Source organism: Heptranchias perlo, chromosome 20 (genome assembly GCF_035084215.1).
Source record: "Heptranchias perlo isolate sHepPer1 chromosome 20, sHepPer1.hap1, whole genome shotgun sequence".
Taxonomy (NCBI): Eukaryota; Metazoa; Chordata; class Chondrichthyes; order Hexanchiformes; family Hexanchidae; genus Heptranchias; species Heptranchias perlo.
This window is the reverse complement of record NC_090344.1, coordinates 46,506,659-46,531,163: the sequence shown is the minus strand read 5'-3', so window position 1 is coordinate 46,531,163 and position 24,505 is coordinate 46,506,659. Positions and strand designations below refer to the sequence as shown.

The 24,505-nt window shown below is 55.9% G+C and overlaps 1 protein-coding gene across 18 annotated transcripts in view; it reads left to right on the top strand.

The window, feature by feature from the left end:
* The window catches only part of LOC137335801 (ankyrin-1-like), a 233,740-nt gene that overhangs the window by 103,667 nt on the left and 105,568 nt on the right, over positions 1 to 24,505 (top strand). For all 18 annotated transcript variants that reach the window (XM_068001226.1, XM_068001235.1, XM_068001234.1 and 15 more), the window contains exons 5-9: positions 557 to 655; positions 3,689 to 3,874; positions 6,806 to 6,904; positions 20,024 to 20,122; positions 21,645 to 21,743. In XM_068001226.1, coding sequence (XP_067857327.1) covers positions 557 to 655; positions 3,689 to 3,874; positions 6,806 to 6,904; positions 20,024 to 20,122; positions 21,645 to 21,743 — 582 coding nt within the window. The remainder of the gene's footprint in view (positions 1 to 556; positions 656 to 3,688; positions 3,875 to 6,805; positions 6,905 to 20,023; positions 20,123 to 21,644; positions 21,744 to 24,505) is intronic.

Below are 24,505 nucleotides of genomic sequence, written 5' to 3'. Positions count from 1 at the left end.
TGATGAAGTGTTTTTAATGACAGCCTTATCAAACTGCCTCACGTTGAATGATATGGTCTCATCTTGTGACACTGGGAGCACTGACTGGATGAATCATTGCTGGAATTGTACTGTGTGCCTTTACCTCTAATGCCCTGTGCATGTACAGAAGTTAACACTGAAGGAACACAGCCAGCTGGAGACTCAGTGGTCAGTTTTTGCCCTGTCTTTATTGTCAGCTGCTGTACATGTACAGTACACACTATAAAAGCTGACCACTCATTCTCACCCAGGCTTGTGTGTGTGTCTCGTTGACAGCTCCTGTACATGCACTGCACACGCTGAATAAAAGGGAACCATTCGCTCACAACTGATGATGTAAACCTCATTTATCCACATATTGTAAAATGGGCAAATTGTACACTCCCCGTTGCAGCGGAACTCACAGTGGTGAAGAGAACAGGTGATTTATCCGACAGTCCCAATGGACAGGCTCTCAAACTGTGACTGTTGAATGTTGTAGAGGTTCAGCAATATCCTGGTCCTGATCTTTTCTGCATCGATTGTGTCCACACAGAAAGGATTCACTCCACTTTACATGGCAGCTCAGGAGAACCACCTGGAAGTTGTTAAGTTTTTGCTTGAAAATGGTGCCAACCAAAATATTGCAACAGAGGTGAGTCCTGATGTTCCACCCACAGACAGCCTCCCTCCCTGCCTCTGGGAAAGTGTTTGCATTCTTCTTGTTGCACCCTCGACTGGGCCAATCAACAGGTTACCTTACTCTACAAGTCCTCTTCTCAGTCCCAATACCTTCTTGCGTGTCAGCTTGGTAGAACTCTTTGCCTGAGTGTGAGAAAGTGGTAGGTTCAGGTGCCATGCCAAGACTTGAACACACATCCCACAGTGCGGTACAGAGAGAGAACAGGCTCTTTTACATCTCGTCTTGTGTGATGAGACAGGGTTAATTAGTAATCTCATTGTAAAGGATCCTCCGGGGAAGAGTGATCATAATATGATAGAATTTCACATTGAGTTTGAGAGTGACATCTTTAAGTCCAAAACTGGAGTCTTAAACTTAAATAAAGCCAATTACATTGGCATGAGGGGCGAGTTGGTGAAGGTAGATTGGGAAATTAGATTAGAAGGTATGATGGCAGATAAGCAATGGCAAACATTTGAAAGAAATATTTCAAAATTGCCAACGAATATACATTCCATTGAGAAATAAAAACTCCATGGGAAAAGTGATCCATCCGTGGCTAACCAAAGAAGTTAAGGATAGTATTAGATTAAAAGAAGAGGCTTATAATGTTGCCAGGAAGAGTCGTAAGTCTGAGGATTGGGAGAGTTTTAGAAACCAGCAGAGGATGACCAAAAAATTGATAAAAAGGGAAAAAATAGAATATGAGAGTAAACTGACAAGAAATATAAAAACAGATTGTAAGAGCTTCTGTGTAAATAGGAAGAGAGTAGCGAAAGTAAACGTAGATCCCTTAGAGGCTGAGACAGGAGAAATTATAATGGAGAATAAGGAAATGGCAGAGATGTTAAACAAATATTTTGTACCTGTCTTCACAGTAGATCACACAAAAAAATGCCAGTAATAGTGGGAACCAAGGGACTAATGAGAATGAGGAACTTAAAGTAATTAATATTAGTAAAGAAAAAGTACTAGAGAAATTAATGGGATTAAAAGCCGACAAATCCCCTGGACCTGATGGCCCACATCCTCGGGTTCTAAAAGGGGTGGCTGCAGAGATGGTGGATGCATTGGTTGTGATCTTCTAAAATTCCTTAGATTCTGGAACAGTCCCAGTGGATTGGAAGGTGGCAAATGTAACACCGCTATTCAAGAAAGGAGAGAGAGGAAAAACAGAGAACGACAGGCCAGTTAGCCTGATATCGGTTGGGGGAAAAATGCTGGAATCCATTATTAAGGACGTGATAACTGAGTACTTAGAAAATCATGACATGATGAGGCAGAGTCAGCATGGTTTTATGAAAGGGAAATCATGTTTGACAAATCTATTAGAGTTTTTTGAGGATGTAACTAGCAGGGTAGATAAGGGGATGTTGTATATTTGGATTTTCATAAGGCATTCAATAAAGAGCCACATAAAAGGTTGTTACACAAGATAAGGGCTCATAGGGTCAGGGGTAATTTATTAGCATGGATAGAGGATTGGTTAACAGAAAGAAAACAGAGTGTTGGAATAAACGGTCATTTTCAGGTTGGCAGGCTATAACTCGTGGGGTGCCACAAGTATCAGTGCTTGGGCCTCCGTTATTTACAATCTATATTAATGACTGAGATGAAGGGACCGAGTGTAATGTATCCAAGTTTGCTGACGATACAAAGCTAGGTGGAAAAGTAAACTGTGAGGAGGACACAAAGAGTCTGCAAAGCGATATTGACAGGTTAAGTGAGTGGGCAAGAAGGTGGCAGATGGAATATAATGTGGGGAAATGTGAGGTTATTCACTTTGGTAGGAACAATAGAAAAACAGAATAGATTATAAATGATGAGAAACTATTAAATGTTGGTGTTCAGAGGGATTTGGGTGTCCTTGTACATGAATAACAGAACGTTAACATGCAGGTACAGCAAGCAATTAGGAAGGTAAATAGTATGTTGGCCTTCATTGCAAGGGGGTTGGAGTACTTGCTGTAATTGTACAGGACTTTGGTGAGACCACACCTGGAGTACTGTGTACAGTTTTGGTCTCCTTACCTAAGGAAGGATATACTTGCCTTTGAGGCAGTGCAACGAAAGTTCACTAGATTGATTCTTGGGATGAGAGGGTTGTCCATGAGGAGAGATTGATTAGAATGGGCCTATACTCTCTGGAGTTTAGAAGAATGAGAGGTGATCTTATTGAAACATATCAGATTCTAAGACGGCTTGACAGGGTAGATGCTGAGAGGATGATTGCCCTCGCTGGAGGGTCTAGAACTAGAGAGTTTTGCCTCGGGATAAGGGGTCGGACATTTAGGACTGAGATGAGGAGAAATTTCTTCACTCAGAGGGTTGTGAATCTTTGGAATTCTCTGCCCCAAAGGGCTGTGGATGCTCAGTCATTGAGTATGTTCAAGACTGAGATTGATTGATTTTTGGACTCTCGGGAATTCAAGGGATATGGGGATCGGGCAGGAAAGTGGAGTTGAGGTTGAAGATCAGCCATGATCTGATTGAATGGCGGAGCAGGTTCGAGGGGCCGTATGGCCTACTCCTGCTCCTATTTCTTGTGTTCTTATATTCTTAAAGTGAGGCACTTTCTGGACGTGGCATTTTTCACTTCTCTTCCGTGAAACATCTGGGGATGTTTACTCACTAATGGCGCGAATATAAATCCAAGCTGGTGATTGCCTCTTGGGGAAAAGATCCTCCATTATTATGTAGAGTGAAATCATAAACGCACTTTGCATAAATGGTTTTAACATTTCATTACAGATAGCACAGGGAGACTGTTTTCCCCATGGGATCATGCATGATAACTTCTGATATCTGTCCATCACTGGGATCGCAATATGAAAATAATTCTTGTCTGAAGGTATTGGTTAAAATAAAATGTAGCCAATCTGCGTTACCCATAAAAGGTCGCAACGATATATATCCAACATATGAGCTGTTTCTGAACTCTGCACGAAAAGCCCCTTGTATGAAAATCCCCCACACAGTGAGCTAATGGTTTGTTTTGTGTCCCAGGATGGATTCACACCGTTGGCCGTTGCACTACAGCAAGGACACGAGAACGTAGTGGCGGTCCTGATAAACTACGGGACGAAAGGGAAAGTGTGTCTCCCTGCCTTGCACATTGCGGCTCGGAATGATGACACCCGGACTGCAGCAGTACTCCTGCAGAATGACCCCAACCCTGACGTGCTGTCAAAGGTAAATGTAGAGGTGCCAAGGGAGAGCAAGAATGGTCTTTGATGCACTTATTTTCACAGAGAGCCCTTGACCTCTGGAATAATTTGCAGGCATGTGCAGTGAGTGTGGACTCTGACTGCAAGCATTGAAAAGCGAGCTGGGGTGGGTTCCTGAGTATGGCTAATAGATCGACAAATGAAATGGAGCAGGTCAATGGAGGTTGTTCCCCAGTCACCATGGTCTCCCGAAGTTTGCTTGATTGCCTTCAGGGGTTGAAGAGGAATTTCCAAAACTTTTTTCCTAAATTGGCCTACCTTTTTGTTGCCTCTCCCAGGACATTGTGGGAGGGTTTCAGGAAATGGGGGTGATGGTGTGCAGGCGTTACACTATACCAGGATGGGACACACTCAATTGACCACCTGGTCTTCACCTGTCCTCCTTTCTCATATCTGGACGACAGTTCAAACGATGCTAACAGAGCAGGAAAGTCTCCCGTATTTGATATTTCTGGCGAGAAAATTCTCATCCTCGTTTTCCAATCCCTCCATGGCCTCACCCCCTCCCTATTTCTGTAACCTCCTCCAGTCCGACAAGCCCCCGAGATCTCTGCACTCCTCCAATTCTGCCCTCTTGCGCATCCCTGATCTTCATCGCTCCAGCATCGGCGGCCGTGACTTCAGCTGCCTCGGCCCTAAGCTCTGGAATTCCCTCCCTAAACCTCTCCGCCTCTCTACCACTCTCTCCTCCTTTAAAACTTATCTCTTAGACCAAGCTTTTGGTCGCCTGATCTAATATCTCCTCATGTAGCTTGGTGTCAAATTTTTGTTTGATGAGGCACCTATGAAACACCTTGGGGCATTTGACTAAGTTAAAGACACTGTATCAATACAAGTTGTTGTTGTTGTACACTAGGGCCAGGTTCAACACAATTGAGATACAAGATCCCACCGACCACACTGCTACGTTAAGGTGCTATATAAATGCAAGTTGTTGTTGAGATTGTGAAAGCATGCTGTGATTATAATTTTGGTTAATAGAACTTGCGATCGGGAGAAATCCCCGCGCTCCTCCCTATGCTCAAACACCCACTGGATTGTTCACACATCATTCAGATACAACAGAAAGGATCCCAACAGGACAGACTGTTAAAGGGCCAGATTGCTTGTGGGAGATTATTTCATTGTAAAGTACTTCACTCACTGAGAGGGTCTGTTCTCTTAACTCATTGGACAAATCTCTTTGCTTGCACTGGCCAGGGCTGCAAGCCCACCATTCTCAGTCTCAAAGCTGGAAGTGAGCCACTCGGCTCCTCTCTGCCAAGGGATGTGTGTACATATGAGTGAGTGGCTCTCAGAGAGTGGATCTGCATACTTCCCTCTCCTGGTTGTGCAGCGGTATCCTTAAGGAGTGTGATATAACTGAAGGAATGGGATTGAACGAGAAGTCAGAACAGGCCAGTCACGTGACTACCAGTTGTGACTTGTTTGGGTCAATTGTCGTTTGCCTCTTCCTGTGTAATTTATTCTCAGAGTGTTTGGTGATATATTTCCTTTCCTTTTAGTTTCCTGCATAATCATGTTCGAATGAATCACATTGCGAAGCTCCCCTGCCTAATCTCCCCAGCACACCTCAACCCCATCCCAGATACTGGTGTTCCCACTCCGGGATTCACTGTTTCCACACCATCCACACATGGCATCAGATTTCCAGAACTGGGCCAATCAGTGTTGAATTATGGGTACTTCTGTGCTGTGGACTCATGTCAATCAGGAGGGAAAAGGATAAAGTGGTTTTACTCTCTGTATTTCAAGTGATTGGATGGAGGAAATAAAGAATTGTTGAGATCACAGTGAATTGTTGCATTAGATTGATGATAAAGTTAGTTCCGAATGGAAGTGAAAAGTTGCGTGTATTATTCTGGGCACCGTGCATTGCTGTTGCTTGCCACTGATGCCCACTCTTAATCTTGTGTCTTTTGGTTTGACAGTGTCAGTTTGGCTCAGTTGGTTGCACTTTTGCCTCTGAGTTAGAAGCCTATAATCTCAATCCCCACTCCAGGACTGGAGCACATAAACTGTTCTGACACTTGTGCAATGCTGAGGGAGTTCTGCATTTCCATTTATTCTACGTTAATTCGAGGCCTTTGGATGGATGTAAAAGATTTAAGGGACCACTCAAAGAAGAGCAGGGGACTCCTCCCGGTGTCCCAAGCAACAATTCCCCCTCATCCAAAAACAGACAACTGGCCTTTTATCCATTTGCTGTTTGTGGGATCTTGCTGTGTGCAGATTGGCTGCTACACACAAAACAACGGTCAATTGTATTACAAAAGTAACTCATTGGCTACGAAGCACTTTGAGACATCTCAAGGACACAACAAAGTGCGATTTAATTCCAAGTTCTCTCCATCTTGGTCTGTTTCTGAAACCATTTCTGGGCTGTACATGGAATGAATGCATTGTGCTGTTTTTGCCTCAAGACATAGCCAGTTGCACCAAGTCAAGACTGTTGGGTGATTTTGCTTCATGAGCTCGTGGAGAACAGAGGAGAGGTTGGAATGATTGTGTTGGTGATGAACACTTGTTTCTGATGGGTTAGTAATGTTAATGGTGTTCAGTCAGTCATTTCAAAGGATTGATGGAATTGATAATGTTCCAAAAGAAAAAGCTTTTCCAATTCCTGTGTTCTTTGTGGTCTGTGCGGACCATCAGCATTCCACAAGATGCACGCAAGGCCCAGATACCTATTTCCTTGATGCCAGTTCGACACTCGATAAAGACGAGAGTGGATTCTTTAAAGGATCAGTGAGGTTAATGGGACCATTATGTCTAATTGAATACATAGCTGTGCAGTAATGCACTGCTCAGACAGACGAGAACAACCAACTGAAGTGTCTCTCTGCTTTAACGGTCCTCACAAGGTACTGAGCCCTGCTTATTCTCCTCATTTCAGACTGGATTCACTCCACTCCACATCGCAGCGCATTACGAGAACCTGAATGTGGCTCACATGTTGCTGACCCGAGGGGCCAATGTCAACTTTTCACCCAAGGTAGGTGCAAATGAGAGTTTGAAGGAGTTTGTGTTCGAGCCGCTTGGGTGAAGGTTCTCCCAACTGTTTCCCTGGCAGCTCCCATTGGGTCACACGCCTCCCAAAAACCAGGGAAACGGTCCCAGCAGCTTTCTTGGTACCCGTCGCGAGGAGGGGTGAACTTGCAGCCTAATGATGGCTCTCCCTCTCTGCCTCTTGGGAGCCCCCTGTCCTGATCTTGGCGTTTCCATGCTGCAGTGTAACTGAGAGCAGCAACTGAGCAGTCGAGGGCTGATTCAGTGGCTCTTCAGTCCAGGCCACTGCCGTTCAACAAACAGCTTCTCTTTGTTTCTTTTGAAACCTGGTGGAATTCAGAGATAGTCAGGAAACGTCAGGATCTGCTGTGCCACATGTATTTTGTTGATCAAGGTCTCAACGGGTTGCCCACCCTCGGTGTGGTGAACGAGGGTATGGCAGCACTGATTTGTAAATTTCTAAAGAGATCTCTCCAAGCATGGCACCCAGTGTTTTCTGATTGAATCAGGAGGGAGGGGGGCAATCGAGGGGAGGGGCGATGGGGAGGGAGGGGGCCATGGGGTGGGAGGCGGTTGTGGGGAAGGAGGCAGCAGTGGGGAGGGAGGAGGCGATTGCGGGGAGGGACAATCGGGAGGGAGGGGAACAATCGGGAGGGAGGGGGCGATCGGGTGGTGGGGGCAATGGGGAGGGAGGGGACGATGGGGAGGGAGGGGGTGATCGGGAGGGGGCAATCGAGAGGGAGGGGGCGATGGGGAGGGAAGGGGCAACGGGGAGGGAGGGAGGAGGCGATTGGGGGGAGGGGAACAATCTGGTGGTAGGGGCGATGGGGAGGGAGGGGACGATCTGGTGGGAGGGGGCGATCGGGAGTGTGGGAAGCGATGGGGAGGGAAGGGGCGTTGGGAAGGGATGGGGCGATCGGGAATATGGGAAACGATGGGGAGGGAGGGGCGATCGGGAGTGTGGGAAGCGATGGGGAGGGAGGGGGCAATGGGGAGGGAGGGGGCGATCGGGAGTGTGGGAAGCGATGGGGAGGCAGGGGGTGTCGGGGAGGGAGGGGCTGATCGGGAGTGTGAGAAGCGATGGGGAGGGAGGGGGCAATGGGGAGGGAGGGGCGATCGGGAATATGGGAAACGATGGGGAGGGAGGGGGCAATGGGGAGGGAGGGGGCGATCGGGAGTGTGGGAATCGATGGGGAGGGAGGGGCGATCGGGAGTGTGAGAATCGATGGGGAGGGAGGGGCGATCGGGAGTGTGGGAAGTGATGGGGAGGGAGGGGTGATCGGGAGTGTGGGAATCGATGGGGAGGGAGGGGCGATCGGGAGTGTGGGAATCGATGGGGAGGGAGGGGCGATCGGGAGTGTGAGAATCGATGGGGAGGGAGGGGCGATCGGGAGTGTGGGAATCGATGGGGAGGGAGGGGCGATCGGGAGTGTGAGAATCGATGGGGAGGGAGGGGCGATCGGGAGTGTGGGAATCGATGGGGAGGGAGGGGCGATCGGGAGTGTGGGAAGCGATGGGGAGGGAGGGGCGATCGGGAGTGTGGGAATCGATGGGGAGGGAGGGGCGATCGGGAGTGTGGGAATCGATGGGGAGGGAGGGGCGATCGGGAGTGTGAGAATCGATGGGGAGGGAGGGGCGATCGGGAGTGTGAGAATCGATGGGGAGGGAGGGGCGATCGGGAGTGTGGGAATCGATGGAGAGGGAGGGGCGATCGGGAGTGTGGGAATCGATGGGGAGGGAGGGGCGATCGGGAGTGTGGGAATCGATGGGGAGGGAGGGGCGATCGGGAGTGTGGGAATCGATGGGGAGGGAGGGGCGATCGGGAGTGTGGAAATCGATGGGGAGGGAGGGGCGATCGGGAGTGTGGGAATCGATGGGGAGGGAGGGGCGATCGGGAGTGTGGGAATCGATGGAGAGGGAGGGGCGATCGGGAGTGTGGGAATCGATGGGGAGGGAGGGGTGATCGGGAGTGTGGGAATCGATGGGGAGGGAGGGGCGATCGGGAGTGTGGGAATCGATGGGGAGGGAGGGGCGATCGGGAGTGTGGGAATCGATGGGGAGGGAGGGGCGATCGGGAGTGTGGGAATCGATGGAGAGGGAGGGGCGATCGGGAGTGTGGGAATCGATGGAGAGGGAGGGGCGATCGGGAGTGTGGGAATCGATGGAGAGGGAGGGGCGATCGGGAGTGTGGGAAGCGATGGGGAGGGAGGGGCGATCGGGAGTGTGGGAATCGATGGGGAGGGAGGGGGCGATCGGGAGTGTGAGAATCGATGGGGAGGGAGGGGCGATCGGGAGTGTGGGAATCGATGGGGAGGGAGGGGGCGATCGGGAGTGTGGGAATCGATGGGGAGGGAGGGGCGATCGGGAGTGTGGGAATCGATGGGGAGGGAGGGGCGATCGGGAGTGTGGGAATCGATGGGGAGGGAGGGGCGATCGGGAGTGTGGGAATCGATGGGGAGGGAGGGGCGATCGGGAGTGTGGGAAGTGATGGAGAGGGAGGGGCGATCGGGAGTGTGGGAATCGATGGGGAGGGAGGGGCGATCGGGAGTGTGAGAATCGATGGGGAGGGAGGGGCGATCGGGAGTGTGGGAATCGATGGAGAGGGAGGGGCGATCGGGAGTGTGGGAAGCGATGGGGAGGGAGGGGCGATCGGGAGTGTGGGAATCGATGGAGAGGGAGGGGCGATCGGGAGTGTGGGAATCGATGGGGAGGGAGGGGCGATCGGGAGTGTGGGAATCGATGGGGAGGGAGGGGCGATCGGGAGTGTGGGAATCGATGGGGAGGGAGGGGCGATCGGGAGTGTGGGAATCGATCGGGAGGGAGGGGCGATCGGGAGTGTGGGAATCGATGGGGAGGGAGGGGCGATCGGGAGTGTGGGAATCGATGGGGAGGGAGGGGCGATCGGGAGTGTGGGAATCGATGGGGAGGGAGGGGCGATCGGGAGTGTGGGAAGTGATGGGGAGGGAGGGGCGATCGGGAGTGTGGGAATCGATGGGGAGGGAGGGGCGATCGGGAGTGTGAGAATCGATGGGGAGGGAGGGGCGATCGGGAGTGTGGGAATCGATGGGGAGGGAGGGGCGATCGGGAGTGTGGGAATCGATGGGGAGGGAGGGGCGATCGGGAGTGTGGGAATCGATGGGGAGGGAGGGGCGATCGGGAGTGTGGGAATCGATGGGGAGGGAGGGGCGATCGGGAGTGTGGGAATCGATGGGGAGGGAGGGGCGATCGGGAGTGTGGGAATCGATGGGGAGGGAGGGGCGATCGGGAGTGTGGGAATCGATGGGGAGGGAGGGGGCGATCGGGAGTGTGAGAATCGATGGAGAGGGAGGGGCGATCGGGAGTGTGGGAATCGATGGGGAGGGAGGGGGCGATCGGGAGTGTGGGAATCGATGGGGAGGGAGGGGCGATCGGGAGTGTGGGAAGCGATGGGGAGGGAGGGGCGATCGGGAGTGTGAGAATCGATGGGGAGGGAGGGGCGATCGGGAGTGTGGGAATCGATGGGGAGGGAGGGGGCGATCGGGAGTGTGGGAAGCGATGGGGAGGGAGGGGCGATCGGGAGTGTGAGAATCGATGGGGAGGGAGGGGCGATCGGGAGTGTGGGAATCGATGGGGAGGGAGGGGCGATCGGGAGTGTGGGAAGCGATGGGGAGGGAGGGGCGATCGGGAGTGTGGGAATCGATGGGGAGGGAGGGGCGATCGGGAGTGTGGGAATCGATGGGGAGGGAGGGGCGATCGGGAGTGTGGGAATCGATGGGGAGGGAGGGGCGATCGGGAGTGTGGGAATCGATGGGGAGGGAGGGGCGATCGGGAGTGTGAGAATCGATGGGGAGGGAGGGGCGATCGGGAGTGTGGGAATCGATGGGGAGGGAGGGGCGATCGGGAGTGTGGGAATCGATGGGGAGGGAGGGGCGATCGGGAGTGTGGGAATCGATGGGGAGGGAGGGGCGATCGGGAGTGTGAGAATCGATGGGGAGGGAGGGGCGATCGGGAGTGTGGGAATCGATGGGGAGGGAGGGGGCGATCGGGAGTGTGGGAATCGATGGGGAGGGAGGGGCGATCGGGAGTGTGGGAAGCGATGGGGAGGGAGGGGCGATCGGGAGTGTGAGAATCGATGGGGAGGGAGGGGCGATCGGGAGTGTGAGAATCGATGGGGAGGGAGGGGCGATCGGGAGTGTGGGAATCGATGGAGAGGGAGGGGCGATGGAGAGTGTGGGAATCGATGGGGAGGGAGGGGGCGATCGGGAGTGTGGGAATCGATGGGGAGGGAGGGGCGATCGGGAGTGTGGGAAGCGATGGGGAGGGAGGGGCGATCGGGAGTGTGGGAATCGATGGAGAGGGAGGGGCGATCGGGAGTGTGGGAATCGATGGGGAGGGAGGGGCGATCGGGAGTGTGGGAATCGATGGGGAGGGAGGGGCGATCGGGAGTGTGGGAATCGATGGGGAGGGAGGGGCGATCGGGAGTGTGGGAATCGATGGGGAGGGAGGGGCGATCGGGAGTGTGGGAATCGATGGGGAGGGAGGGGCGATCGGGAGTGTGAGAATCGATGGGGAGGGAGGGGCGATCGGGAGTGTGGGAATCGATGGGGAGGGAGGGGCGATCGGGAGTGTGGGAATCGATGGGGAGGGAGGGGCGATCGGGAGTGTGAGAATCGATGGGGAGGGAGGGGCGATCGGGAGTGTGGGAATCGATGGGGAGGGAGGGGCGATCGGGAGTGTGAGAATCGATGGGGAGGGAGGGGCGATCGGGAGTGTGAGAATCGATGGGGAGGGAGGGGCGATCGGGAGTGTGGGAATCGATGGGGAGGGAGGGGCGATCGGGAGTGTGGGAATCGATGGGGAGGGAGGGGCGATCGGGAGTGTGGGAATCGATGGGGAGGGAGGGGCGATCGGGAGTGTGGGAAGCGATGGGGAGGGAGGGGCGATCGGGAGTGTGGGAATCGATGGAGAGGGAGGGGCGATCGGGAGTGTGGGAATCGATGGGGAGGGAGGGGCGATCGGGAGTGTGGGAATCGATGGAGAGGGAGGGGCGATCGGGAGTGTGGGAAGCGATGGGGAGGGAGGGGCGATCGGGAGTGTGGGAATCGATGGGGAGGGAGGGGCGATCGGGAGTGTGGGAATCGATGGAGAGGGAGGGGCGATCGGGAGTGTGGGAAGCGATGGGGAGGGAGGGGCGATCGGGAGTGTGGGAAGCGATGGAGAGGGAGGGGCGATCGGGAGTGTGAGAATCGATGGGGAGGGAGGGGCGATCGGGAGTGTGGGAATCGATGGGGAGGGAGGGGCGATCGGGAGTGTGGGAATCGATGGGGAGGGAGGGGCGATCGGGAGTGTGGGAATCGATGGGGAGGGAGGGGCGATCGGGAGTGTGGGAATCGATGGGGAGGGAGGGGCGATCGGGAGTGTGGGAATCGATGGGGAGGGAGGGGCGATCGGGAGTGTGAGAATCGATGGGGAGGGAGGGGCGATCGGGAGTGTGGGAATCGATGGGGAGGGAGGGGCGATCGGGAGTGTGGGAATCGATGGGGAGGGAGGGGCGATCGGGAGTGTGGGAATCGATGGGGAGGGAGGGGCGATCGGGATTGTGGGAATCGATGGGGAGGGAGGGGCGATCGGGAGTGTGGGAATCGATGGGGAGGGAGGGGGCGATCGGGAGTGTGGGAATCGATGGGGAGTGAGGGGGCGATCGGGAGTGTGGGAATCGATGGGGAGGGAGGGGGCGATCGGGAGTGTGGGAATCGATGGGGAGGGAGGGGCGATCGGGAGTGTGGGAATCGATGGGGAGGGAGGGGCGATCGGGAGTGTGAGAATCGATGGGGAGGGAGGGGCGATCGGGAGTGTGGGAATCGATGGGGAGGGAGGGGCGATCGGGAGTGTGGGAATCGATGGGGAGGGAGGGGCGATCGGGAGTGTGGGAATCGATGGGGAGGGAGGGGCGATCGGGAGTGTGGGAATCGATGGGGAGGGAGGGGCGATCGGGAGTGTGGGAATCGATGGGGAGGGAGGGGCGATCGGGAGTGTGGGAATCGATGGGGAGGGAGGGGCGATCGGGATTGTGGGAATCGATGGGGAGGGAGGGGGCGATCGGGAGTGTGGGAATCGATGGGGAGGGAGGGGCGATCGGCAGTGTGGGAAGTGATGGGGAGGGAGGGGCGATCTGGAGTGTGGGAATCGATGGGGAGGGAGGGGCGATCGGGAGTGTGGGAATCGATGGGGAGGGAGGGGCGATCGGGATTGTGGGAATCGATGGGGAGGGAGGGGCGATCGGGAGTGTGGGAATCGATGGGGAGGGAGGGGCGATCGGGAGTGTGGGAATCGATGGGGAGGGAGGGGCGATGGGGAGTGTGGGAAGCGATGGGGAGGGAGGGGCGATCGGGAGTGTGAGAATCGATGGAGAGGGAGGGGCGATCGGGAGTGTGGGAATCGATGGGGAGGGAGGGGCGATCGGGAGTGTGGGAATCGATGGGGAGGGAGGGGGCGATCGGGAGTGTGGGAATCGATGGGGAGGGAGGGGCGATCGGGAGTGTGGGAATCGATGGGGAGGGAGGGGCGATCGGGAGTGTGGGAATCGATGGGGAGGGAGGGGCGATCGGGAGTGTGGGAATCGATGGGGAGGGAGGGGCGATCGGGAGTGTGGGAATCGATGGGGAGGGAGGGGCGATCGGGAGTGTGGGAATCGATGGGGAGGGAGGGGCGATCGGGAGTGTGGGAATCGATGGGGAGGGAGGGGTGATCGGGAGTGTGGGAATCGATGGGGAGGGAGGGGCGATCGGGAGTGTGGGAATCGATGGAGAGGGAGGGGCGATCGGGAGTGTGGGAATCGATGGGGAGGGAGGGGCGATCGGGAGTGTGGGAATCGATGGGGAGGGAGGGGCGATCGGGAGTGTGGGAATCGATGGGGAGGGAGGGGCGATCGGGAGTGTGGGAATCGATGGGGAGGGAGGGGCGATCGGGAGTGTGGGAATCGATGGGGAGGGAGGGGCGATCGGGAGTGTGGGAATCGATGGGGAGGGAGGGGCGATCGGGAGTGTGGGAATCGATGGGGAGGGAGGGGCGATCGGGAGTGTGGGAATCGATGGGGAGGGAGGGGCGATCGGGAGTGTGGGAATCGATGGGGAGGGAGGGGCGATCGGGAGTGTGGGAATCGATGGGGAGGGAGGGGCGATCGGGAGTGTGGGAATCGATGGGGAGGGAGGGGCGATCGGGAGTGTGGGAATCGATGGGGAGGGAGGGGCGATCGGGAGTGTGGGAATCGATGGGGAGGGAGGGGCGATCGGGAGTGTGGGAATCGATGGGGAGGGAGGGGCGATCGGGAGTGTGGGAATCGATGGGGAGGGAGGGGCGATCGGGAGTGTGGGAATCGATGGGGAGGGAGGGGCGATCGGGAGTGTGGGAATCGATGGGGAGGGAGGGGCGATCGGGAGTGTGGGAATCGATGGGGAGGGAGGGGCGATCGGGAGTGTGGGAATCGATGGAGAGGGAGGGGCGATCGGGAGTGTGGGAATCGATGGGGAGGGAGGGGCGATCGGGAGTGTGGGAATCGATGGGGAGGGAGGGGCGATCGGGAGTGTGGGAATCGATGGGGAGGGAGGGGCGATCGGGAGTGTGGGAATCGATGGGGAGGGAGGGGCGATCGGGAGTGTGGGAAGCGATGGGGAGGGAGGGGCGATCGGGAGTGTGGGAATCGATGGAGAGGGAGGGGCGATCGGGAGTGTGGGAATCGATGGGGAGGGAGGGGCGATCGGGAGTGTGGGAATCGATGGAGAGGGAGGGGCGATCGGGAGTGTGGGAAGCGATGGGGAGGGAGGGGCGATCGGGAGTGTGGGAATCGATGGGGAGGGAGGGGCGATCGGGAGTGTGGGAATCGATGGGGAGGGAGGGGCGATCGGGAGTGTGGGAAGCGATGGGGAGGGAGGGGCGATCGGGAGTGTGAGAATCGATGGGGAGGGAGGGGCGATCGGGAGTGTGGGAATCGATGGGGAGGGAGGGGCGATCGGGAGTGTGGGAATCGATGGGGAGGGAGGGGCGATCGGGATTGTGGGAATCGATGGGGAGGGAGGGGGCGATCGGGAGTGTGGGAATCGATGGGGAGGGAGGGGCGATCGGGCAGTGTGGGAAGTGATGGGGAGGGAGGGGCGATCTGGAGTGTGGGAATCGATGGGGAGGGAGGGGCGATCGGGAGTGTGGGAATCGATGGGGAGGGAGGGGCGATCGGGATTGTGGGAATCGATGGGGAGGGAGGGGCGATCGGGAGTGTGGGAATCGATGGGGAGGGAGGGGCGATCGGGAGTGTGGGAATCGATGGGGAGGGAGAGGGCGATGGGGAGTGTGGGAAGCGATGGGAGGGAGAGGCGATCGGGAGTGTGGGAATCGATGGGGAGGGAGGGGCGATCGGCAGTGTGGGAAGTGATGGGGAGGGAGGGGCGATCTGGAGTGTGGGAATCGATGGGGAGGGAGGGGCGATCGGGAGTGTGGAATCGATGGGGAGGGAGGGGCGATCGGGATTGTGGAATCGATGGGGAGGAGGGGCGATCGGGAGTGTGGGAATCGATGGGGAGGGAGGGGCGATCGGGAGTGTGGGAATCGATGGGGAGGGAGGGGCGATGGGAGTGTGGGAAGCGATGGGGAGGGAGGGGCGATCGGGAGTGTGAGAATCGATGGAGAGGGAGGGGCGATCGGGAGTGTGGGAATCGATGGGAGGAGGGGCGATCGGGAGTGTGGAATCGATGGGGAGGGAGGGGGCGATCGGGAGTGTGGGAATCGATGGGAGGGAGGGGCGATCGGGAGTGTGGGAATCGATGGGGAGGGAGGGCGATGGGAGTGTGGGAAGCGATGGGGAGGGAGGGGCGATCGGGAGTGTGGGAATCGATGGGGAGGGAGGGGCGATCGGGAGTGTGGGAATCGATGGGGAGGGAGGGGCGATCGGGAGTGTGGGAAGCGATGGGGAGGGAGGGGCGATCGGGAGTGTGGGAATCGATGGGGAGAGGGAGGGGCGATCGGGAGTGTGGAAATCGATGGGAGGGAGGGGCGATCGGGAGTGTGGGAATCGATGGGGAGGGAGGGGCGATCGGGAGTGTGGGAATCGATGGGGAGGGAGGGGCGATCGGGAGTGTGGGAATCGATGGGGAGGGAGGGGCGATCGGGAGTGTGGGAATCGATGGGGAGGGAGGGGCGATCGGGAGTGTGGGAATCGATGGGGAGGGAGGGGCGATCGGAGTGTGGGAATCGATGGGGAGGGAGGGCGATCGGGAGTGTGGGAATCGATGGGGAGGGAGGGGCGATCGGGAGTGTGGGAAGCGATGGGAGGGAGGGGCGATCGGAGTGTGAGAATCGATGGGGAGGGAGGGGCGATCGGGAGTGTGGGAATCGATGGGAGGGAGGGCGATCGGGAGTGTGGGAATCGATGGGGAGGGAGGGGCGATCGGGAGTGTGGGAATCGATGGGGAGGGAGGGGCGATCGGAGTGTGGAATCGATGGGGAGGGAGGGGCGATCGGGAGTGTGAGAATCGATGGGGAGGGAGGGGCGATCGGGAGTGTGAGAATCGATGGGGAGGGAGGGGCGATCGGGAGTGTGGGAAGCGATGGGGAGGGAGGGGCGATCGGAGTGTGGGAATCGATGGGGAGGGAGGGGCGATCGGGAGTGTGGGAATCGATGGAGAGGGAGGGGCGATCGGGAGTGTGGGAAGCGATGGGGAGGGAGGGGCGATCGGGAGTGTGAGAATCGATGGGGAGGGAGGGGCGATCGGGAGTGTGGGAATCGATGGGGAGGGAGGGGCGATCGGGAGTGTGGGAATCGATGGGGAGGGAGGGGCGATCGGGAGTGTGGGAATCGATGGGGAGGGAGGGGCGATCGGGAGTGTGGGAATCGATGGGGAGGGAGGGGCGATCGGGAGTGTGAGAATCGATGGGGAGGGAGGGGCGATCGGGAGTGTGAGAATCGATGGGGAGGGAGGGGCGATCGGGAGTGTGAGAATCGATGGGGAGGGAGGGGCGATCGGGAGTGTGGGAATCGATGGGGAGGGAGGGGCGATCGGGAGTGTGGGAATCGATGGGGAGGGAGGGGCGATCGGGAGTGTGGGAATCGATGGGGAGGGAGGGGTGATCGGGAGTGTGGGAATCGATGGGGAGGGAGGGGCGATCGGGAGTGTGGGAATCGATGGAGAGGGAGGGGCGATCGGGAGTGTGGGAATCGATGGGGAGGGAGGGGCGATCGGGAGTGTGGGAAGTGATGGGGAGGGAGGGGCGATCGGGAGTGTGGGAATCGATGGGGAGGGAGGGGCGATCGGGAGTGTGAGAATCGATGGGGAGGGAGGGGCGATCGGGAGTGTGGGAATCGATGGGGAGGGAGGGGCGATCGGGAGTGTGGGAATCGATGGGGAGGGAGGGGCGATCGGGAGTGTGGGAATCGATGGGGAGGAGGGGGCGATCGGGAGTGTGGGAATCGATGGGGAGGGAGGGGTGATCGGGAGTGTGGGAATCGATGGAGAGGGAGGGGCGATCGGGAGTGTGGGAATCGATGGGGAGGGAGGGGCGATGGGGAGTGTGAGAATCGATGGAGAGGGAGGGGCGATCGGGAGTGTGGGAATCGATGGGGAGGGAGGGGCGATCGGGAGTGTGGGAATCGATGGAGAGGGAGGGGCGATCGGGAGTGTGGGAATCGATGGGGAGGGAGGGGCGATCGGGAGTGTGGGAAGTGATGGGGAGGGAGGGGCGATCGGGAGTGTGGGAATCGATGGGGAGGGAGGGGCGATCGGGAGTGTGAGAATCGATGGGGAGGGAGGGGCGATCGGGAGTGTGGGAATCGATGGGGAGGGAGGGGCGATCGGGAGTGTGGGAATCGATGGGGAGGGAGGGGCGATCGGGAGTGTGGGAATCGATGGGGAGGGAGGGGGCGATCGGGAGTGTGGGAATCGATGGGGAGGGAGGGGTGATCGGGAGTGTGGGAATCGATGGGGAGGGAGGGGGCGATCGGGAGTGTGGGAATCGATGGGGAGGGAGGGGCGATCGGGAGTGTGGGAATCGATGGGGAGGGAGGGGCGATCGGGAGTGTGGGAATCGATGGGGAGGGAGGGGCGATCGGGAGTGTGGGAATCGATGGGGAGGGAGGGGCGATCGGGAGTGTGGGAATCGATGGGGAGGGAGGGGCGATCGGGAGTGTGGGAATCGATGGGGAGGGAGGGGCGATCGGGAGTGTGGGAATCGATGGGGAGGGAGGGGCGATCGGGAGTGTGAGAATCGATGGGGAGGGAGGGGCGATCGTGAGTGTGGGAATCGATGGAGAGGGAGGGGCGATCGGGAGTGTGGGAATCGATGGGGAGGGAGGGGCGATCGGGAGTGTGGGAATCGATGGGGAGGGAGGGGCGATCGGGAGTGTGGGAATCGATGGGGAGGGAGGGGCGATCGGGAGTGTGGGAATCGATGGGGAGGGAGGGGCGATCGGGAGTGTGGGAATCGATGGGGAGGGAGGGGCGATCGGGAGTGTGGGAATCGATGGGGAGGGAGGGGGCGATCGGGAGTGTGGGAATCGATGGGGAGGGAGGGGCGATCGGGAGTGTGAGAATCGATGGGGAGGGAGGGGCGATCGTGAGTGTGGGAATCGATGGAGAGGGAGGGGCGATGGAGAGTGTGGGAATCGATGGGGAGGGAGGGGCGATCGGGAGTGTGGGAATCGATGGGGAGGGAGGGGCGATCGGGAGTGTGGGAATCGATGGGGAGGGAGGGGCGATCGGGAGTGTGGGAATCGATGGGGAGGGAGGGGCGATCGGGAGTGTGGGAATCGATGGGGAGGGAGGGGCGATCGGGAGTGTGGGAATCGATGGGGAGGGAGGGGCGATCGGGAGTGTGGGAATCGATGGGGAGGGAGGGGCGATCGGGAGTGTGGGAATCGATGGGGAGGGAGGGGCGATCGGGAGTGTGGGAATCGATGGGGAGGGAGGGGCGATCGGGAGTGTGGGAATCGATGGGGACGGAGGGGTGATCGGGAGTGTGGGAAGCGATGGGGAGGGAGGGGGCGATCGGGAGGGAGGGGCGATCGGGAGTGTGGGAAGCGATGGGGAGGGAGGGGGCGATGGGGAGGGAGGGGCGATCGGGAGTGTGAGAATCGATGGGGAGGGAGGGGCGATCGGGAGTGTGGGAAGCGATGGGGAGGGAGGGGGCGATCGGGAGGGAGGGGCGATCGGGAGTGTGGGAAGTGATGGGGAGGGAGGGGGCGATTGGGGATGTGAGAAGCGATGGGGAGGGAGGGGCGATCGGGAGTGTGGGAAGTGATGGGGAGGGAGGGGCGATCGGGAGTGTGGGAAGCGATGGGGAGGGAGGTGGTCAATCAGAAGGGGTTCGAGTGGGAGCCTGCAACAGTCTTCGGCTTTGCAGTGTTGTCGGGAGGAGCACGCCTTCACCTCCCGGATCCACATTCAGAAATATTCTTCAACATACTGACCTTTTTGGGGGCAACCTCCAGTGGTCCCTTTAAGGACCATATGAACCACTTTTTCCTGAACATACCTGGCCCAGTGCCGGCAGTGTTCAGAGCAGCACAATTTTGGACAGGGCTCCTCAAACGGCTTTCATTCCCTTATTTGAACATGCAAAGGACCGAACTCCTGTTTCAGGCGCCTCTTTTTCTGCCTTTTCCAATGTCGAGGGCAGCATGTTTCCGGCACAGAATGTTTGCACGCATGCACGCCGCGAATCAGATTGGATACTCCAGCCCCCGCTTTGCCTGGAGTACCAGCCACGGCTTCAACCAATTTCTAGTTCCTCTGTGTCTTTAGCATGAGAAGGGGAAGCTGAGGCTTGTCAGAACTGAAGAGTTGGCCTTTCTGGTGGAGCCCGACATCTGTCAGCATTGAAAGGAGCACGTTTGTAAATGAAGGGGTCTGAGCCCCCATGGCAGGAAAGTGTGGATTCGGGCCCATGATTCCTGTCACAGTGGTCACAGTCCTCATGGGGGTTGACAGTGATGGCATCAACTGAGCTGAAGTTAGACTTGCCACATCCATTATTCATTGAGTGACCCAACATGAATGAAAGACAGTGGGCCACCTTCGAGATGCTGAATGTGAAACTCGAGGGTTTTTTTGAGTTTTCTATTCTGTTCATTTGTTGTGTTCAGAATGGAATCACTGCGCTGCACATCGCCTCCAGAAGAGGGAACACCAATATGGTCAGGCTGTTGTTGGATCGAGAAGCCCAGATCGATGCACGGACAAAGGTGAGCAGAGTGCAAGACTGACGGGTCCTTTGAAAATCCAAATATATTACATCTACTACATTACCCTTGTCTAATTTTTCTGTTATGACTTCAAAGCATGACCTTCCCTTTTGAAATCCATGCTGACTATTCTTCATTATATTTTTGGTTTCTGGATGTATTTCTATGAGATCTTTGAGTAAAGATTCCATTATCTTTCCTTCCACTGATGTTCAGATAACTGGTCTGTGTTGCCTGGACTTCAACTGCAGAAAATACAGTTGTCAGCACCAAAGATTCTTCTGCCTGACCCACGAACAGAATCATAGCATTCCCCCACATACTCCTGAAGCATGGAATTTATGAGAACGGCATTTCATTTATGCATTGTTCATTAACAGAAACATTGAAATAGAGTGGGCGACTCGGCCCTTCGGGCCTGCTCCACCATTCAAATTGGTCATGGCTGATCGTCTAACTCAGTATCCCGTTCCCACTTTTTCCCCATATCCCTTGCTCCCTTTAGCATGAAGAAGAATTTCACCCTAACTTTGTCATTTTTTAAGTTGCGCACATTCAATAATTAAATTAAAATTTTTCAAATGTTTTTCAATTCAAAATCCCACAATGCACAAAAACACATCGGGGGTGATTTTAACTCATCTTGACTGGTGTTAACAGGGGCGGTATCGACCTCAAAATGGGGTCTGTGGCCTTCCCGCCCATGAAACCCCAGCGATGTGGCCAGCCCGATTCAGAAAGGGGCCTACCGCTGGCTGCCTGAAACAGTTGCTCCATTTCGATCTGCAAATCAGGGTCCGAGGCTCCCGATTGACATTTTCAGATGGAAACGGTTGGAGCGTGCACTGTGCAGGCGCCCGAAACTCAAAATCAAACTCGAAATATAGAGAACATGAGCTGACTTTCCCAACAAGTACCATTCTTCCTTGGTCATCATTGCTCCTCTGCACTTGCCTTTCGTGTGACTGCTGCCCCCTCCCTCCAATGTCCCATCCTTTTGCTTTTCCCTGCATCCTCACTCCAGCCTCACCACGTCACCTGACATATTCTTTTCCTTAGAACCGGAGAACTGCTTCACTCCCTCAGTCATCTCTTCCTCCTGCAAGCTTGGGGAAAAAAAAACCCAAGCTTTGCCGTCACACAACCATTACTTCTTATTTTCTCGCTCACTCCTCTCAAAACTTGGTGGAGTTCCAAGGTTTCTCCTTAATATGCAGTTGTCACCCTGGTCCTGGTGTCCATCTGAGTTCTCGGGTGGCATAGTTCCGGGATGTCCTCAGTGCTACCTGTTGATCAGCTTGCCAGAGGGGTTGACCACCTCTGCTCCAAGGCAATTTTCCTTCCCTCTCATTGACAATCTAACTGACACAAGCGACGTTCAGAGGACAGACTTGCCCACGAGTGACCGTTGAGAAATGCAGACCCTTCTTTCCCTGTTACGTGAAGGTTCTCTCTGCAGCTGTTGACTGAACCTTCTGTTTGCTGAGATTGTCAGATTATGTGTGTGCTTGTTGTTTTTCAGGATGAGCTGACGCCCCTTCACTGCGCAGCTAGAAATGGCCATGTGCGGATCGCTGAGATCCTGCTGGACCGCAACGCTCCTATTCAGGCAAAGACCAAGGTAGATGCAGGGCACGTGTGTGTGAGTGACACAGGGAGAGGTTGGTACGAGCTTCTCCGCTCCCCCACCCAAACCCCAAACTTCAAATACATAACGGTGCCAAGTACAATCCCACATCCGAAGCAACCCCAAGAGTTTCCAATGCCCACACCACGCTATGGCAAAACTGCTTGCTCATGATTCCAGTTACACTTATTATTCTACACCCAGGATGGGAAATGACACCAGTACCTGCACCATTCTAGACCCAGACTGGGAATTGTCACCAGTACCTGCACCATTCTAGACCCAGACTGGGAATTGTCACCAGGACCTGCACCATTCCAGACCCAGACTGGGAATTGACACCAGTACCTGCACCATTCTAGACCCAGACTGGGAATTGTCACCAGTACCTGCACCATTCTAGACCCAGACTGGGAATTGACACCAGCACCTGCACCATTCTAGACCCAGACTGGGAATTGTCACCAGTACCTGCACCATTCTAGACCCAGACTGAGAATTGACACCAGTACCTGCACCATTCTGGACCCAGACTAGGAATTGTCACCAGTACCTGCACCATTCTAAACCCAGACAGAGAATTGACACCAGTACCTGCACCATTCTTGACCCAGACTGAGAATTGACACCAGTACCTGCACCATTCTAGACCCAGACTGGGAATTGACACCTGTACCTGCACCATTCTAGACCCAGACTGGGAATTGTCACCAGTCCCTGCACCATTCTAGACCCAGACTGGGAATTGACACCTGTACCTGCACCATTCTAGACCCAGACTGGGAATTGTCACCAGTACCTGCACCATTCTAGACCCAGACTGGGAATTGTGACCAGTCCCTGCACAATTCTAGACCCAGACTGGGAATTGTCACCAGTACCTGCACCATTCTAGACCCAGACTGGGAATTGTGACCAGTCCCTGCACCATTCTAGACCCAGACTGGGAATTGACACCTGTACCTGCACCATTCTAGACCCAGACTGGGAATTGACACCAGTACCTGCACCATTCTTGACCCAGACTGGGAATTGACACCAGTACCTGCACCATTCTAGACCCAGACTGGGAATTGTCACCAGTACCTGCACCATTCTATACCCAGACTGGGAATTGACACCAGTACCTGTACCATTCTGGACCCAGACTGGGAATTGTCACCAGTACCTGCACCATTCTAGACCCAGACTGGAAATTGACACCAGTACCTGCACCATTCTATACCAAGAATGAGAATTGACACCAGTACCTGCACCATTCTGGACCCAGACTGGGAATTGTCACCAGTACCTGCACCATTCCAGACCCAGACTGGGAATTGACAGCAGTACCTGCACAATTCTAGACCCAGACTGGGAATTGTCACCAGTACCTGCACCATTCTAGACCCAGACTGGGAATTGTCACCTGTACCTGCACCATTCTAGACCCAGACTGGGAATTGTCACCAGTACCTGCACCATTCTATATCCAGACTGGGAATTGACACAAGTACCTGCACCATTCTATAGCCAGACTGGGAATTGACACCAGTACCTGCACCATTCTAGACCCAGACTGAGAATTGTCACCAGTACCTGCACCATTTCAGACCCAGACTGGGAATTGATACCACTACCTGCACCATTCTATACCAAGAATGAGAATTGACACCAGTACCTGCACCATTCCAGACCCAGACTGAGAATTGACACCAGTACCTGCACCATTCTAGACCCAGACTGGGAATTGTCACCAGTACCTGCACCATTCTATACCAAGAATGATAATTGACACCAGTACCTGCACCATTCTAGACCCAGACTGGGAATTGACACCAGTACCTGCACCATTCTAAACCCAGACTGGGAATTGACACCAGTACCTGCACCATTCTAGACCCAGACTGGGAATTGACACCAGTACCTGCACCATTCTATACCAAGAATGAGAATTGACACCAGTACCTGCACCATTCCAGACCCAGACTGAGAATTGACACCAGTACCTGCACCATTTCAGACCCAGACTGGGAATTGATACCAGTACCTGCACCATTCTAGACCCAGACTGAGAATTCACATCAGTACCTGCACCATTCCAGACCCAGACTGGGAATTGACACCAGTACCTGCACCATTCTAGACCCAGACTGGGAATTGTCACCAGTACCTGCACCATTCTAGACCCAGACTGGGAATTGACACCAGTACCTGCACCATTCCAGACCCAGACTGGGAATTGTCACCAGTACCTGCACCATTCTAGACCCAGACTGAGAATTGACACCAGTACCTGCACCATTCTGGACCCAGACTGGGAATTGTCACCAGTACCTGCACCATTCTAAACCCAGACAGAGAATTGACACCAGTACCTGCACCATTCTTGACCCAGACTGAGAATTGACACCTGTACCTGCACCATTCTTGACCCAGACTGAGAATTGACACCAGTACCTGCACCATTCTAGACCCAGACTGGGAATTGTCACCAGTACCTGCACCATTCTATACCCAGACTGGGAATTGACACCAGTACCTGCACCATTCTGGACCCAGACTGGGAATTGTCACCAGTACCTGCACCATTCTAGACCCAGACTGGAAATTGACACCAGTACCTGCACCATTCTATACCAAGAATGAGAATTGACACCAGTACCTGCACCATTCTGGACCCAGACTGGGAATTGTCACCAGTACCTGCACCATTCCAGACCCAGACTGGGAATTGACAGCAGTACCTGCACAATTCTAGACCCAGACTGGGAATT